Source organism: Lampris incognitus, chromosome 2, assembly GCF_029633865.1.
Source record: "Lampris incognitus isolate fLamInc1 chromosome 2, fLamInc1.hap2, whole genome shotgun sequence".
Classification (NCBI taxonomy): domain Eukaryota; kingdom Metazoa; phylum Chordata; class Actinopteri; order Lampriformes; family Lampridae; genus Lampris; species Lampris incognitus.
This window is the reverse complement of record NC_079212.1, coordinates 28636695-28652447: the sequence shown is the minus strand read 5'-3', so window position 1 is coordinate 28652447 and position 15753 is coordinate 28636695. Positions and strand designations below refer to the sequence as shown.

Sequence of the window (15753 nt, the reverse complement as noted above, 5' to 3'; positions counted from 1 at the left end):
ATTTTGAGAAGAATATGTTACAAAATATTATTTTCATTTGAATAGATAATTAAGAGTTGACCTTTATATCGCGCACACACGGACCGTAGGTCAGATTAACCGCGAAATGAAAGGGAGCATATCAATTTTAGGTGAAAACGGTCAAATCACTGTAACGACGGGCGGGTCGTTCGATAAACCATTAAAAAACAAAGAAAACAAAGCAAAAGGTCCCGATAGTATTTAATGAAACCAAGCAGCACATACTCAAAATGAGATCACACTAAATCACACGTTTTAGCCATAGTAGGTCAAAGGCCGGTCTGAATAAATAATTTGTTCTTGGAATAAATAGGTCCATCCCTTTCAACCTGGCTCCAGCCCTGTAGCGCGCGTACATGTGTCATTTCTTCAGTGGCTCATGGTAAAATGTCTGCGTTTGATTTGAATGGAAAAGGTTTTAATTTCATTGTGCCAGTTGACAGGTGGGATCAAGATCTGTTTACAGTTGTCGATGGCAAGTTGCCTCATCAGGGTGAGCGAATTATAAAGTTGTTAAACTTTCAAACCATCTATTTGCATTTTATACACATGCACACACAGGGACGCCCTATTTTGGTAGCTGTAATCTTAAAGGCAGTCTAGGGCTTCCCTTCTCCCCCCCTTCCCTTCTCCCCAGATACTACTGACACACGGTGGGAAGCTTTCACGTGGCTAAAGGATGGTTGTGTAAAGTCAAACAAACTACAAATGAACGCGTCACACACATCCGGTCATTTCATTGGTTTATAGCTATCATGATGACGTCAGCGTCATCCCATTTGCTGGAAGACGAGGCATCATGTTCAGGTGTCGCGGAACGGCCAAGTGTCAGAGCTACATTCAGTGCTCGTTCGCCTCCCGAGACATTTCGGCTGTTGGCATCAACTATGGATAACATTAAGGATGGATGGTTTACTGAAACATGCACGTTATGGCCGGGGCAAGCGATGAGTCTCCAAGTGGAAGAGGTCCTCTACCATAAAAAATCTAAATTTCAAGATGTTATGGTTTTTAAAAGGTGAGTGTCTTCGCCACTCGGCTAGCAGGCTATGCTAACTTAACGTGAGCTAGCAATGAATGGATAGAGTTTTTGTGAGTTGTTTTCCGAACCCATGTTTTTCCTTTAAGGCTAGCTTATAAATAAACTCCACCTGTGTACTTAAAAAAGGGTTTCTCTACGCTTAGTTAAGTACACTTGAAAGAGTTTATAACTACAGGATTTCAGGGGTTACGAGTTAACGTTTTCTAAATTGTCTGCACAGTACGTTATCTATATTACGTAAACCAAGTGAGAGATTAGCTTTCTCGTATGAGTCATTCATACTGGGCTGTGATTTGCAGTAAAACCTATGGGAATGTCCTGGTGCTGGATGGAGTCATCCAGTGCACAGAGAGAGACGAGTTTTCCTACCAAGAGATGATTGCCAACCTTCCCGTATGCAGCCACCCCTGCCCAAAGAAGGTATTATTCACTCAATTCAAGTGAGATTCATTTCTATTGCCCTAAGTCACCGTCAAGTCCAAGAGAGCTTTACAATCACAATTCCAAGCAGATGGAAAAAGAATAATGACAATAACAAACGTAACCCCATCCTCAGACCCTCGATTCAGCAGAGGAAAAATTCCACAGTAAACCTTATCAGGGAAATAATGGGAGAAATTTTAGGAAGTGTGTCAAAGGAGGGCTGCTTCTTGCATGGATGAGCTAACCAGTGCATACGAACATCAGTAGGTTTCACACGGAGCAGTCAATAGTACAGGGTGCAGAGAAATTTTCATGTAGGAATGTGGATGGAAAGTTCCCTCCGAGATTTATTTAATAAGCATCAAAGAATCTCAGTTTTCTGGCAGAGGTGAGTCGTAATTCTGTGTTCAGTCTTAACAGCTAATACTCATTACTTTGCAGGTGCTGATTATCGGGGGAGGAGATGGCGGTGTGCTGAGGGAAGTGGTGAAGCATCCACTGGTTGAATCAGTAGTTCAGTGTGAAATAGATGAGGTGTGTATTGCAACACTGACATATCCCATTCCTTGGGGTTTTATGAAGCTGTCACATAAGGCTCTGATGTATGTAGTTACAGAATATAATTTCCTTCTGCAAACCCATCACACCACACCTGATATTGTACAGTACTTGCGTTCATGAAATTGTCTATCTTCCTTAAATGTTATGTAACGTCAGTGTGAATTCTTCTTTCAACTGTTAGTGGTTAACTAGCTAGCTAATTAGCACATATATGAGTAGCCCATTAATTTCCAAATTTTGATTGATAGATAGGTAGTACTATTGAAGGAATTATATTAGGGATAATTCCTAAAGAAAATATGAAAACAGGTTTTTTTTAAGCTGAAAATTACATTTTATGCAGCAGCAAGGCATAACGTTGCATGTGAGCATGTCTCATTGTTGGACCAACAACTTCTTCAAATGCGTTGTACTTTTTGACACTTTTAATGTGCCCTGTACTGACACACTACATAGAATAACCTCTACATAATCATTTTATGCCACACTTAGCACTTTTAAGTATTTAAGGAATAAGGACCACACCAAAGGACATGTTTTTTCCTTATCTGGCTCTAGAGTGCAGAAAGTAAATGGATTGCAGGTAGCATTTCCTATTCTGGAAGTCTGTTAATCAGTGTTTTTAATGTTCCTTGCTATGAAGGATGTCATCAATGTTTCAAAGAAGTACCTCCCCGGGATGGCCAAGGGATTCTTCAGTCCTAAGCTAACTCTCCATGTTGGAGACGGTTTTGAGTTTATGAAGCAGAATCAGGATGCCTTTGATGTTATTATAACAGATTCCTCAGATCCTGTAGGTAAGTTTTCAAACACCAGTGTCCCCTAAGGTTTCTGTCATGATGTCTTGGTTAATATTTAATAAATGTTATTTCCGGTTATGAGTTGTCTGTCTTTGCTACAGGCCCTGCTGAGAGTTTGTTCAAGGAGTCTTACTATCAACTGATGAAGACAGCCTTGAGAGAGGGTGGAATTCTCTGTTGCCAAGGTGAATATCTACCAACTTGTTCAGATTCTGGTTTTCCCCATTCCGTCATTAGTGGTGTCAAAAATACAGCAGTAGAATTTTTTGCAGTTGCTAATCATTGCATATAGGAATTTTAAGATTTCATGTTGAGCAGTCAAAAGTACAGGGTTCTTTTTTGTAAGACTGTAAGCACTATTTAACAATTGGCTTGAGGGAAGTTGTGCAGGAAGTGCTGAGCTTTTGGGTGAAAAGTATTCTGTAGCAGTAGCCTTGTGATGCTGTATGTCTGAACTTTTGCTAAATCACTATTGGTACTGCTTGCAAGATCAAAAAAAATGGTCAGGGTAAATTTGAATTCCAGTCATGTGCCGTTGTGAAAGCCAAAAAAAAAAAACAGCTGCACAATCTCATCCCCCTCTTTCAGTTTGCCTACAGCACTCAAATGCACGACTTGTAAAATATTGATGGCTTTTATTAACTCCCAAAGAACTGTTATGTTCCCATTTATCAGGTCTGACTCTCCCACCTACCTTAGGATGGAACATTGCCAAAAAGACCACCAGGATATTAACTTGTCATCTCATGTGCACTTCTGTCAATTTCCACAGGAGAGTGTCAGTGGCTCCATTTGGAGCTGATAAAGGAGATGCGAACCTTCTGCAAGACCCTATTCCCTGTGGTAGACTATGCTTACTGCACCATCCCCACCTATCCCAGTGGCCAAATTGGCTTTATGCTCTGCAGCAAGAATGCTGTGAGTGGTTGTCATTCTCCATTTCTCATCACATCTCGCACGTCATTGTTGGATTGCTCTTACATGCCAAAGGCCTAATTTCATACCTATTTCAACATTTGGTATTCCTGGTACTTGCCTGCTTTTCCGCGATGTGTCTTGCTGTCAATAAGATGACTGAGGGCTCTGTTGAATTTTTGTATTAGGAAACAAATTTCCGGGAACCAGTGAGGGAACTCTCAAAAGATGAAGTGGAAAGTATGAACCTGAAATATTACAACCCAGAGATCCACAAAGCATCATTCATCCTCCCTGAGTTTGCAAGAAAGGTGAAAAACCACAAAAGTAGAAGAAAAACAACAAACAATGCAAATCTATTCAAGTAGACAGCTCTGTACACAAGATTCAAGTATTGTACTTGCCTGGTTCCTCATGCCTGCCTCATTTTGAACTGTGTCCTTGTTTTTGTCAGGTACTTAATGAAGTGTGAGTGCTGACAAGACAACCCTATGTATTCTCTTCAACTGGTTCTTGGACAATGGAAGGACTGCTTCATACCACCTCCTTAACAATCAACACTGTCTGGGTCTACTGAAGATGGGACCTGGTGATGATGTGTGTGTACATGCGTGCATACATGTGTGCATGTGTGAGTGAGTGCGGGTTGGGAGGCCAGGCTCTTCGGAGAAAACACAAATTCCTTCCATTACCTCCTTCCTTCAAGTCTTACATGCTCTTTGTATGTATTTATTTGTTTCAGAACATATTTTCTTCTTCCCTCTATAATCGTCCCACCTGAGTTACAAAAGAATTGGTTGGGTTATTACATGGACAGGGCAATAACCATACCTAACGTTACTCATAAGTAATATTCTTTTCAGTCAGCCATTATCATTACATCATAGTACATGGGGTAAGAGAGTCAAAAATGCACCGTCAGTGAGGACACCCAACCAGTATTTTTTTTTAAGGTCATTAAGGGTGTTATAATTAGCTTAACTATACTTAAAAGGCTAAATCCACATTGCAGTTAATTTAAACTAGGAGAGGAGATAGGGATGGCTGGTCCCTAGAGGAGATGTTTTCCCTTTCCTATCCTGTATATGTGTCATACTTTTACTTACTTCTGTAAAGTTGTTTTTTTTCTGTCCTTGTTGATTTTGGCTCACAGGAAAATTCCCCTGCTTTCCATCAGTTGCAATTCTATTAATGTGTCCTCAAGAAAAAAAAAATGAACCCAATAGTGCCTAAAATTGATTGCTTCATTGTTGAAAAGAGAATTAGTGCTCTGGGTTTCTGTCAGTGTGCCTACGGACAGATATCGTAACAAGAATGCTCAGGTGTCAAGAATTGAGAATATAGTCCCTTTACAAATTTTACAATATTTGTCAACCATTGGAGACGGCATGAAATTGTTGGATATACCACAATGCTCACCAGTCCAAGAACTGAAGACGTGTTCTTAATAATGGCATTGATATTATTCTTAATATTGGTATTGAAGTTATTCTACCTGATACTGACAAGAGGAAAGTGTCATTGAAGTATTATAATTTGGACAAAAATGTTTCGGGTATATGGAGTTATTAAAAGTACAGGATGGTACAGTGATAAGACTGTACACTGAATTAATTTTGTTGAGAGCTTATTTCTCATTGAATAGAAAATGTTGAAGTCACTGTTGTAAAGTATGGAATGATCCTTATGGAATACACACCACTTGTAAATCCACAATTGAGTATGTTGAGAAATGGAGTCAGAGAAGAGATCGTGTTTTTATAAGAATTATGACATGTAATAAATAATTGCTGTAAAATGTGAGACCTGTTTGCGTTGATCTTTCATATTTGTACTTTGCATGAGATTGAAAATTAAATGAAAGCTGGAAGGATCTCTGCACATAGACCACAGTTAAGTTCTGACAAGTTGTCTTCAAAGCTGCTGTAGTTTAGTGAGTCTGCTATATTTGTGTTGTACAGCTGCTCACATATGAGTTTTTACATTGCTAGTATGGTTCTAAATGTTGCCCGAAGATGGACCTGTGATAGATGTTTTACTTGGAGTCCTGTAGATGTGATGCTTAATTAATCAGAGCTCGGGTGATTGTCTCATTGATTGAAACATCCCGGGGAGGTCAAGATGTAGGGTCAGCCACAGAGCTGCATCCTCATAGATGGTAGAAATTAGGTGTCTTGCTCACTGGTACAGTGGTGGCCAAATGGAGTACAATTTTTCAGAGCGCCAGGTTGATGTTTGAATTGCATTTATCCAGTTGAAGGATGGTTTGGTGGTACCAGGAACACCCCCCAGAATAATCTCTTTCGTTGCAAAGCTTTTAGAGGGTGTTGTCCATTGCTTTCTACTGTATATACTTTTTAATTGTGTGAATGTAAAGTCCTGTGAGAGTAACTGTGATTTTAGACCAAACAAAAAAACTTGACTGATAAATTTCTAGGTGCTGCTACTGATCCTGCTAACTTTGAAACTCAGTTTCCTACAGAGAAATAAATGTTGCCACCTGTTTGAATGGTACTGCAGTACTGGGCATTTGTACAAGTGTGATTTCAGTATTCAGGCACAAGATGGCGTACTTTCTTATGTAACTAATAGTGACGTGCGTGGAGCTACTAGTAAACCTATTAAAACTGGATGTTAATGTCTCCCCAGCCAAACCCAATGCAGTTTACATCAAAGTATTCTCTGTTTGTTTCCTGTGTATGCATAGGATGTTAAAAACTAAACCTTCCATTTCTATGGTCCGCAATGCAATAGGACTTGTCGTGTAACAACTCTACTCCAGTAGGTCTTAGTTCCTAGTCGTGGTTGTGTAAATCCTCTGTATTTGACCACTGGATTATGGCCAACTTTTAACAGTACAGCACTTTACCCTCATAATAATGTCTTGGCTGTTCCTTGCAGTGTACAACCAGCTTCCTCTCCTTTGTGGTAAGGATTTTGCATGCAAGACAGTCATGCAGACCCACTTTTAAAACATGCTTTTGTACTCTGTACAGAAGCATTTTGCAATTTGTTGACTACCTGCCAGAAAACTGGCAGGTAGTCAACGTGAGTACATGGAGTACATGGATGTCCTCTTTTTTCATTTTATCTTTGAACATTGTGTTAGGTTTTGTTTTTTGTTTTTTTCTCTCTCTTTAGTTTGGGGATCCTTCCAAGTCTACTTCAAGGTGTGTGTAAATGTACATAGAGATCAGTAGCACTTGGGTTTGAATGTATTATTATAAAGTCCAAATACCTCTAATACCACTGCTGCAATATCTACAATAACTGTCGCCAGTATGGTTATTGTGTGTTTTATAATAAAACATTGTAGTCATTTGACTCAACAGACAGTTTTAGCCCCATTTAACATGAAAGCCCAAATACATTTAGGTTTTATATAACCTTGGAATTAATGGTCTTTTGTGATAATCTCCCACAAGAGCTGTACAAAGTGGTGCTGGAGGCCAAGTGATGTGGAGTAGAGATCGTAAAAAGGGAGGCTTACATCTCTTTATAAGATTTGTGGAGACCGGCGCCTGTCGACCACGCTGACGTTTGCCACTGTTTGAAGTCTGCTGTGAGATGGGCTCCTCTGCAGGTCAGTTGTTCTGCATTCTCCAAACATGCCACAACCCCACTCTATCCATCTCAACCATCAGCCAATCCAAAGATAAGCTTCGGGCCTTCCTCATATTAGCCGCGTATTGAGAAAATGCTCCAGAAATTCTAGTTTTAAAGCCTAGCAAATCCTTCTTGAAAATGTACCATCAGACAAACCATGCAGTATAACCTGTGTGTTCCCTACCGGTAGCACATTCTGCAAACAGCAAGGAGCCTCCAGACTCAGACTCATTGTTATAAGCTGCTATAGTTTCTTTCTTTTTTTCTTTTCTTATATTTATGGGTTGTTTTACTGTAGTTCAATAGCAAGCTGACATTTAATTAAGTCTGGTAATCGGGTTTGGAGAGTACCTATCTGCGAGTAGTTGATTTACTCATTGAACTTTATTTTGCTGCTTAACAGCAGCAAATTGAAGTCTAACATTTGTTAATCATCCCTATCAAAAGTTGCAAGAAAACAAACCCAAATATATCTGAGTAAGGAGTTTTAATTTTTCTACCTTGCAACAATTGTTTTTTGTCTAATTTTTGCCACCCCAGACAAACTAAAATCCTGCATATAGTTCATTGCACTTATTCTTTCATGTAAACGTGTAAAGATAAAGCTGTTGTGTGGCTTTGTTTTCAGTGAGCCTATCACTGTCAGCTGTAGCTGGGGTCATTTAAGTGTCGTTCAGGGCAAACCACCCCCTGCCATTGTCCATTTCCTAACAGGACAGTGGTGGCCTGACCTGGTTTCTAATGATCTAAACCTAAAGAGCCTGTGTAAATGCACCCATGTGAAAGTGAGCTCTACTCTGCAAAGCGTAGCCACAGCAAACACTGGTGCCTCAAGTACAGAAGGGCCGAACCTCCCAGTCATTGTGTGCCATGGAAATCCAGGTTTTATTTCTACAACTATGGTCAAGTTTTGTTGTACTTGGGCAGCTTTTCAAAATAGTGTTAGTTTGTCAAATCTCAATATTTAGGTTAGGGAAACTGAAGTTTTTCCTCTGTCATTGTAAAGAAGGTAAATAAATAACATTTTCAACATGGTTACTCCCAAACTATATGACTGTCTGATTTACAAGTGATGGATTTTTTCTTAATACAAAATCATTGTAAATGAAAGATATAATGAATATCTGTCATAGGGTCAAGTCAATTTTATTTGTATAGCCCAATATCACAAATTACAAATTTGCCTCAGTGGGCTTTACAGCAACACAACCTCCTGTCCTTAGACCCTCTCATCGGATAAGGAACAACTCCCTAAAAAAAAACCTTTAACAGGGAGAAAAAATAGGAAGAAACCTCAGGGAGAGCAACAGAGGGATCTCTCTCCCAAGATGGACAACATGCAATGGATGCTGTGTTTACACAATTTACACAATACAGCATTGAAAGAGGATAAACAATTATAATGGGCGGGTCGAATGATATTTCATTTCAGCATTGACATTGCAAAGGTCAGTGTAAGGCAAATTGGGTCCATCAGTCACATTGTGCTAAAACTTTTTATTGCTTGATAAACAATGAAAACTAGCAAGGTTGATTTTTTTTTAAGCCGCTTTATTTTGTCATTGTATTGTTACAATGAATTTGTTTTCTGCATTTAACCCATTCTGTTCTATAGGAGCAGTGGGCAGCTGCAGCACCCGAGGACCAACTCCAGTTCTTCTTTCCATTGCCTTGCTCAGGGGCACAGACAGGAGTATTAACCCTAACATGCATGTCTTTTTGATGGTGGGAGGAAACCCACGCAGACACAGGGAGAACATGCAAACTCCGCACAGAAAGGACCTGGGACGGCCTGAGGTTCGAACCCAGGACCTTCGTGCTGTGAGGCAACAGTGCCCCCTTGACTATTGTTGAAGAAAATCAGTATAGTCCATCTGATAACACTATTTAGTCTGATTTAATGACTTCTTGGTTACTGTTCTTGTACATATGCCCTGCATGCAGTGCGACATACCACCGTCGTTCTTATTGAGAACTGTGATACGAAGCTTCCTGTAATCTCATGAATCCTTGCGAGACACCACCCTTCTTTCACCCATCATAGACAAGGTCCCTTTTTGGGGGTAAGCAAAGGGGATAATAAATACCATGTTGATCATGGACTAGTCTGGGTATTAACACAATACAATGGTGTCATGTTGAGTCAACCAGAATACTGAACAGCTGCTTTATTTCCCCTTCTAAAACCACCAGTTTATTTCCAAATGGAGCTAATTAAGTTAAAAGCTGCATATTTCAGGTGAAATTAAAATTTTATATCACAATACATATTGCACAAACAAATATCAAAATGTACAACTTTTTCCAGTATTGTTCAGCCCTAATCTGTCAAGACATTGTTGAAGACATACCATCTCTTGTGGCTGATTTTAAAAGGTTTATGGTGTACCTCATATGAAGACAGAGCTCCAAGTCATGCTGGGTGTCAGACTGTTCGATTGCAATCTGCAGGTGTCTGTTGCAAAGAGAAGGTGAGTGACAGAAATCAGATGTAGACAAAAGGACAGTTTAGAACCCTGGTAAATGTAAGCAGTGGGCATGACCAGTAGTGGCCGTGGCCAGCGTTTGCTCAGTTTTGCCTTGCGAAAATTGTTGCCTGTAACTTCAGGGAACTGTGACCCTTTTTTATTTTGATCTCCAGATTGCCTTTTTAAAATTGCTTTGAAGTTTCCTAACTGTCCATCACCAGCTGTGGAGAGGTTAACTTGGTACGTTGACAGACAAATGAAAATGCTAAGTCGAAGACAAAGTTAATGGTTGGATATTGATGTCAGACATATTTCTCGCCCCCATGACGTAGCACTCCACTGCAGCTGTTTCCCCTGGCAAATATCGTGAGCGCGATGCCTCATGATCCATCAAAAGGGTTAACCGTTCAGTGGCTCCATTTGTTTTGTCTTGACCTCTCCATCTTACCCCCCTCCCCCAACACACACACACACACACACACACACACACACACACACACACACACACACACACACACATCCCACCACCCTCTGTTATACACCCACCACCCACTACGTCAATGGCAGACATGGGGCGGGCTATAAAAGAGTAAGGGACTTTGGAGGTTAGAGCAGAAGAAACAGCCGTGGTGTCCAAATCTAGCTCCAAAGAAGAAAATCCTCCTCCGACCAGCCTCCTCCGACTGCACTTTCTCCAGCACTCTCCTCCTCTGGAACGCCACGCCAGTCTAAAAGGCTGAAGATCTTGTTCACACTTACCTCTATCTCTCTCGCTCTCTCTCTCTCACACACACACACTCACACACACCCACTCTCACCATCTCCGTGAGTCTCCTGGTCCTGTGGCTTTGCTCTGGTCTGTCCTCTGCACTCTGGTCACAGCATGCAGCTCCTGGTGGTGTCAGCAGCTCTCATGGGCTTTTTGTTCAGTGTTAGAGCAGTGGCCGTGCTTCCTGTGGAGGACAGGAGCCCCATGCAGGCGAACAAGGTGAGCAATTGCCATCATTTAGATCGATGTATGAGGAGATATTTTCACACAAAAGTTCAATGGTCAGTGTAATTATTTGGTTTTTTTTAGAGAGAAAAATACTGTTACTGAAAAATATTGAAAATACTGTTGCACAGGATCAATTCTAATCTTGCATTTGACATTTCAATTTAAGATTAGACCTTTTGAATGCAGCTAAAAAGTCGATATTTAGCTTTCACTAAATGTTTAAGTGGGGGAATTTCAAAGGAATCGGTTTCATCTTTGAGGACTAAAGTAGATAGATTGCTGAAAATCTTTGCAAGTGTTCATCTATTGAATTCGGTGATAATGGTGCCAATTAAACGATTTGACCATGTTTTAAGTGAGAAAATAAGTTTTTTTTGTTTTTTTTTTGCTTTTGTTTTTGTTTTGTTTTTTACATTGTCACCATCCTTGCATTCTGTATCACACTCAGGAACTGAGCAAAGAGCGCAAGGAGCTGATACTGAAGCTGGTGTCCAGCTTGTTGGATGGAGTGCTGGACACCAACATGCTGCCAGCGGAGGATCTGCCCGTGCAGCTGGAAGAGCCCCTGGAGTCCCGGCTGGAGGAGAGAGCGGTCTACAACAGGCTATCGCTGCCACAGCGTGACCGCAAAGCCCCATGCAAAAACTTCTTCTGGAAAACCTTCACGTCGTGCTAACAGTGCCAGAAGTGGTCCTGGCGGTACGCTCGCACTGTACTCCCTTCCTACAGTGACACGACCCAGCTCAATATGAACTGTAGTAGACTTCAGCTGTACATACCATCTAAACCTGTCGGACATGCATATCGATGGACTTCTGACACAGTCTGTCTGTTTCAATATCAATGATTTATTTTTATTTATTTATTTATTTATCAATGAAATAAATGTATTCATGTATGTAAGGGTCAATAATAAAGCATGGTTATAATGTTTGAGATGATAAGAGTTCCTTGCTCTTTTTTTTTCCATATATGATTACACCCAAACATAGGCCTGTCCTAAGAAGTCATAATTTTCAAATAGATTGTGACATTATACCGGCTGCCTCCAACAAATGTTTTTGTTACAACCTAAAAAGTATTTTCTAGCTTCCGTGCATAATGTGCCTTAGCAATAGAAGCTGAATAGTATTATGACTCAGTCAGTGCACGTATTGCCAGTAGGCCACTGTGTATTTCTTACCTGTGGTCCAGAAAACACATTCCAGTCAGAGACGGCTCAGTGAAAGCATAGACCCCAATATGTTAGGTATATCGTGTCATCATTATCTTTGATTTAAAGATGACAGTTTATTTTTTGTTTCTTTTGTTTGCTTTACTTAATTTTAAAGCTCATTTTAAGAGGTAAAAATAATGAAATGAAAAATTAAATAATCTATGTTGAAAAAATCTTACAAAGGTGTTCTCCCCTACAGCCACCACTCTATTCTAAAAGCAGAATTAATGTAAAACTATTCATCCTTGGTTTATGCACTCGGCACTTCGTTGGACCAGTGAAGAAAGTGAAACTGTGCTGGTATTAACAACAGTATACTTTAAATGGGCTTTCAGTTCAGCCGGGCATCGCAAGGAGCACGACTGTTGATGCTCCTGGGTGGGGGGTCGACAGGGTTAACACATCCCCCCATTGTGAATAGTGATTCCTGCAGGTGGTGGGGTTTCTGTAGTCCCATGTGTGTGTGTGTGGGGGGGGGGGTCTGGGAAAATAGCGATAGCCTCCACACATGCAATTTACATCCGCAAAGAAACACTTAGATGAGAAAATTGGACTGTTTATTTGCAATGGCACCAAATCTGAAACGATTCAACCTCTTCAACAGATCTAGCAGTTCTCGGACAGATATCCTTATTAATTCACAGCCACTGCTCGAGGGAGATGCGTCAGTGAATTATCACGTTGTAAAACATGTCAATCGGGACAGGCGAATGAGTGAATCGGCCGCTTCCATTGTGTTTGCTGAAGGCTGCAGAAACAGTGGGTGAAATCAGCATAGGTGATGAAAGTGCTGATGAATTGGTACGAAATCTGTTGATTTGAGCCTCACTGTCTCGTCATTACATAGTTAAAGCACCACAGCGGTTCATTTTGAGGTAATGACCTGCTCTCCGTGTGACCCCACCAACCTGCTCACCTCACACGAGACCCTACATTAGCTACCGGGGGCACGGTGCCTCATCTATCACACCACGGTCACCTCGTGCTGCTGTGGCCTGTCTGGCATGTATGGGCTATGATGATATGCGCTGTACATTGATGTTATAACATGCTGAAGTGGAGAATAGTAGCCTCTGGGCACAACCTAATTCTCACTTTTGAGCCTTGAGCGCAGTACGTGTTTGGAAACTGATGGATTTCACAAGGTAAATTACATGGGGTGGTAATTATAACCCTGTCATCAATGCATTGTTCGAATGCATGGAGGAAAACATAATTCGCTGTATCGGACAATTTGTTTGAGAGGTCACTGGAGTGTAGGATTCCTCGTGTTTTATAAAAGCTGTGAACTAGATAAGATAAACGTGTAGCTGCAGTGACATGAATTAAAAAACCTGTCACAGTGGGAAATACAGTACGTATCGGAGAAATATGATCTGAATCATTTCAACAAACATCTGATGACATGCTTGCTCATTTAAGAACTGTCAGTGTGCTCTGTGGGCTTAGGTCTTTACATAATATATCTGAAGACACTCGTCTTTACTGTGGAATAAACCTGTGCATTTCATCAGAGTATTGTGTCCCATAGGCACCAAGTATTAAGGGAAATGCTAAGAGAAAATCACCTTCATCTCAGCTTGGAGGTTTTAGCAGATGTTTGCAAAACAACATGTTGGAGGAAACCCCAGCAGTCTTGATTAGCTTATTAATGGGTTACTTTGTGTGAAAGGAACATTATTGCTGTTTTCCAGTATTCAGCTTAACTTCATGTCCGTCTCAGTCTAACAAACTATTGGGAGGGGAGTCTGCACAGCTAACATCCACACCTCTCCCACTGACAACAGAAACAAGATATTTCAATGTTATTATGGCCGTCTATGATAAACAAAGATGAATAGAAATTAAATAACACATTTGTGTATTGGATCAATAGTTCTATTATGTCTTGAGAGACCGCTACCTGCCCTTGTGTGCAGGTGGCATGTGCTTGACCAGGGACAGTTGTGATTAGAAATGGACACCCACCCTAAAAATGAGAAGGATTGACCCATTGTTGCAGGACATTGATTGTAAAAAGCACCCACCAAATGCCACATTTAAAGCTGGGTCCGATCCTTCATGAGGTAAAGCTGTATCTAGAGCTTTCTATTATGTTTATAAGAGAGGAAAAAAAAGGACAACATTCTGTTCATGGCGAGTTTCTTTTTCAATAAATCTTAAATTTACTAAATTATTATGAGGAAAATGTTTAAGATAAACAAAACATGATTTTTTTAATGTCTATTCAGTTCATAATGGGTTTATTAATGATTGTCACCAATTGTCATCAATATGTCATCAATTTAATTTTCTGTAACTGGGCACAAATCCCAAACATGGCTAAGTGCTGCTTTTGAGATGCTCCAAAGGGAGTTGGGCATACCGCCATGTTGGCAGTCCTCATCATCCATAATCTGCACACATACAGATAAATGGTTTTCAACATGCTCAGACTGCATCTTGGCTGCTATGTACCTGTATGCAGAAGCATGTAACTGTGTGTATAAAAAGGGTGGTGGGTCTGTTTTAATAGACATGTAGCCCACATTTGTTTGTCGATATGGTTGTTTGATTTTCCTGTTTCTGTCTATTCTGTATTAAGACTCTATTAGCCATATAGACAGGGAAACCTACGGACCATTACACTTAATGAAGTAAAATTAATTACAACTTCATCATCATCATTTGAGGCACTAACCTAATTCGGCCTTTTGATTGGGAAACGAAGCACTTTCATTACACGTGGCAAATTGTGTAAAGATAGAGGGAGACGTATAGCTAATTAGCTTTTAGGTGAGCTCCCTATAAACCAGTTTACAAAGCTAGGTGCATTCTGCAGGATGTTGTACAAGGTTTAGATTAGTCTTAAATCTATGCAACTCTGGTATACGTCCTCTCTGACCCTCTCTGACAGTAGTGATTTGAAAGATGTCTGGCATCTCATAGATATCTCAATGAAAGCAGATTTGCAGGGGTTTTTTAAAAAAAATTTTTTTTACAAGTTTTCAAATAATCTACACTGCCCTGTGAGCACCACCAGACTTGTGAAGAAATGCACAGGTTTTCCCAAGAACAGGGAAGTGGAAAGTTTAGGTTAGATTATCTGATTTTGATTTTGATATACTTTAACGATCCCCATAGGGAAATTATGCTCTCCATTTAACCCATCCTAGTTATGTAGCTAGGAGCAGTGAGCAGCCGCAGTGCAGCACCCGGGGACCAACTCCAGTTCGTTTTGCCATGCCTCAGTCAAGGGCACAGACAGGAGTATAATCCCTAACATGCATGTCTTTTTCATGGTGGGGGAAACCGGACCACCCAAAGAAAACCCACCACAGACACAGAAAGAACGTGCAAACTCCACACAGAGTTCAACCTGGGATGACCCCAAGGTTGGACAACCCCGTGGTTCAAACCCAGGACCTTCTTGCTGTGAGGTGACAGCGCTAACCACTGTGCCCCTGTGCTGCCCACCATTCCTTTTTTTTCCTTTGGAAGGATACAACGAATAAGAGATGATTGACTGCAGATTTGCTTATTTTTCATCTGATAAAATATAAGCGGATGTAAATTCATTGAAATGACCAGATTACAAGCACTCTACGGAAACATGTGAGGACATCATTTACTCCCTTCATTGTGAAACACGCAAACATGTACCAGACAATCAAAGGAAGAAGAATTCCCTTCAAAGGCCCATTACCATTTATTATGCTGCACAT

The 15753-nt window shown here is 40.6% G+C and overlaps 2 protein-coding genes across 2 annotated transcripts; both read left to right on the top strand.

Annotated features, from left to right (window-relative positions):
• The first annotated feature begins 849 nt into the window (after nucleotides 1–849).
• On the top strand, nucleotides 850–6209 carry srm (spermidine synthase). The gene is made up of 8 exons (XM_056274461.1): nucleotides 850–1039; nucleotides 1363–1483; nucleotides 1928–2020; nucleotides 2691–2844; nucleotides 2949–3032; nucleotides 3620–3765; nucleotides 3951–4073; nucleotides 4217–6209. The coding sequence occupies exons 1-8, from the start codon at nucleotides 909–911 to the stop codon at nucleotides 4232–4234; spliced, it is 870 nt and encodes a 289-aa protein (XP_056130436.1). The 5' UTR covers nucleotides 850–908; the 3' UTR covers nucleotides 4235–6209.
• A 4510-nt stretch (nucleotides 6210–10719) lies between these two features.
• Nucleotides 10720–11509, top strand: sst7 (somatostatin family member 7). The gene is made up of 2 exons (XM_056275261.1): nucleotides 10720–10824; nucleotides 11282–11509. The coding sequence occupies exons 1-2, from the start codon at nucleotides 10720–10722 to the stop codon at nucleotides 11507–11509; spliced, it is 333 nt and encodes a 110-aa protein (XP_056131236.1).
• Nucleotides 11510–15753: the final 4244 nt, after the last annotated feature.

Excerpts from the sequence above, each read along its gene's own strand:
- sst7 (XM_056275261.1), top strand. The coding sequence starts at position 10,720 with ATGCAGCTCCTGGTGGTGTCAGCAGCTCTCATGGGCTTTTTGTTCAGT. Across the intron at positions 10,825-11,281 it reads GCCCCATGCAGGCGAACAAG|GAACTGAGCAAAGAGCGCAA; the intron begins GTGAGCAATTGC and ends TATCACACTCAG.
- srm (XM_056274461.1), top strand. The coding sequence starts at position 909 with ATGGATAACATTAAGGATGGATGGTTTACTGAAACATGCACGTTATGG. Across the intron at positions 2,021-2,690 it reads TTCAGTGTGAAATAGATGAG|GATGTCATCAATGTTTCAAA; the intron begins GTGTGTATTGCA and ends CTTGCTATGAAG. Across the intron at positions 2,845-2,948 it reads AGATTCCTCAGATCCTGTAG|GCCCTGCTGAGAGTTTGTTC; the intron begins GTAAGTTTTCAA and ends TCTTTGCTACAG.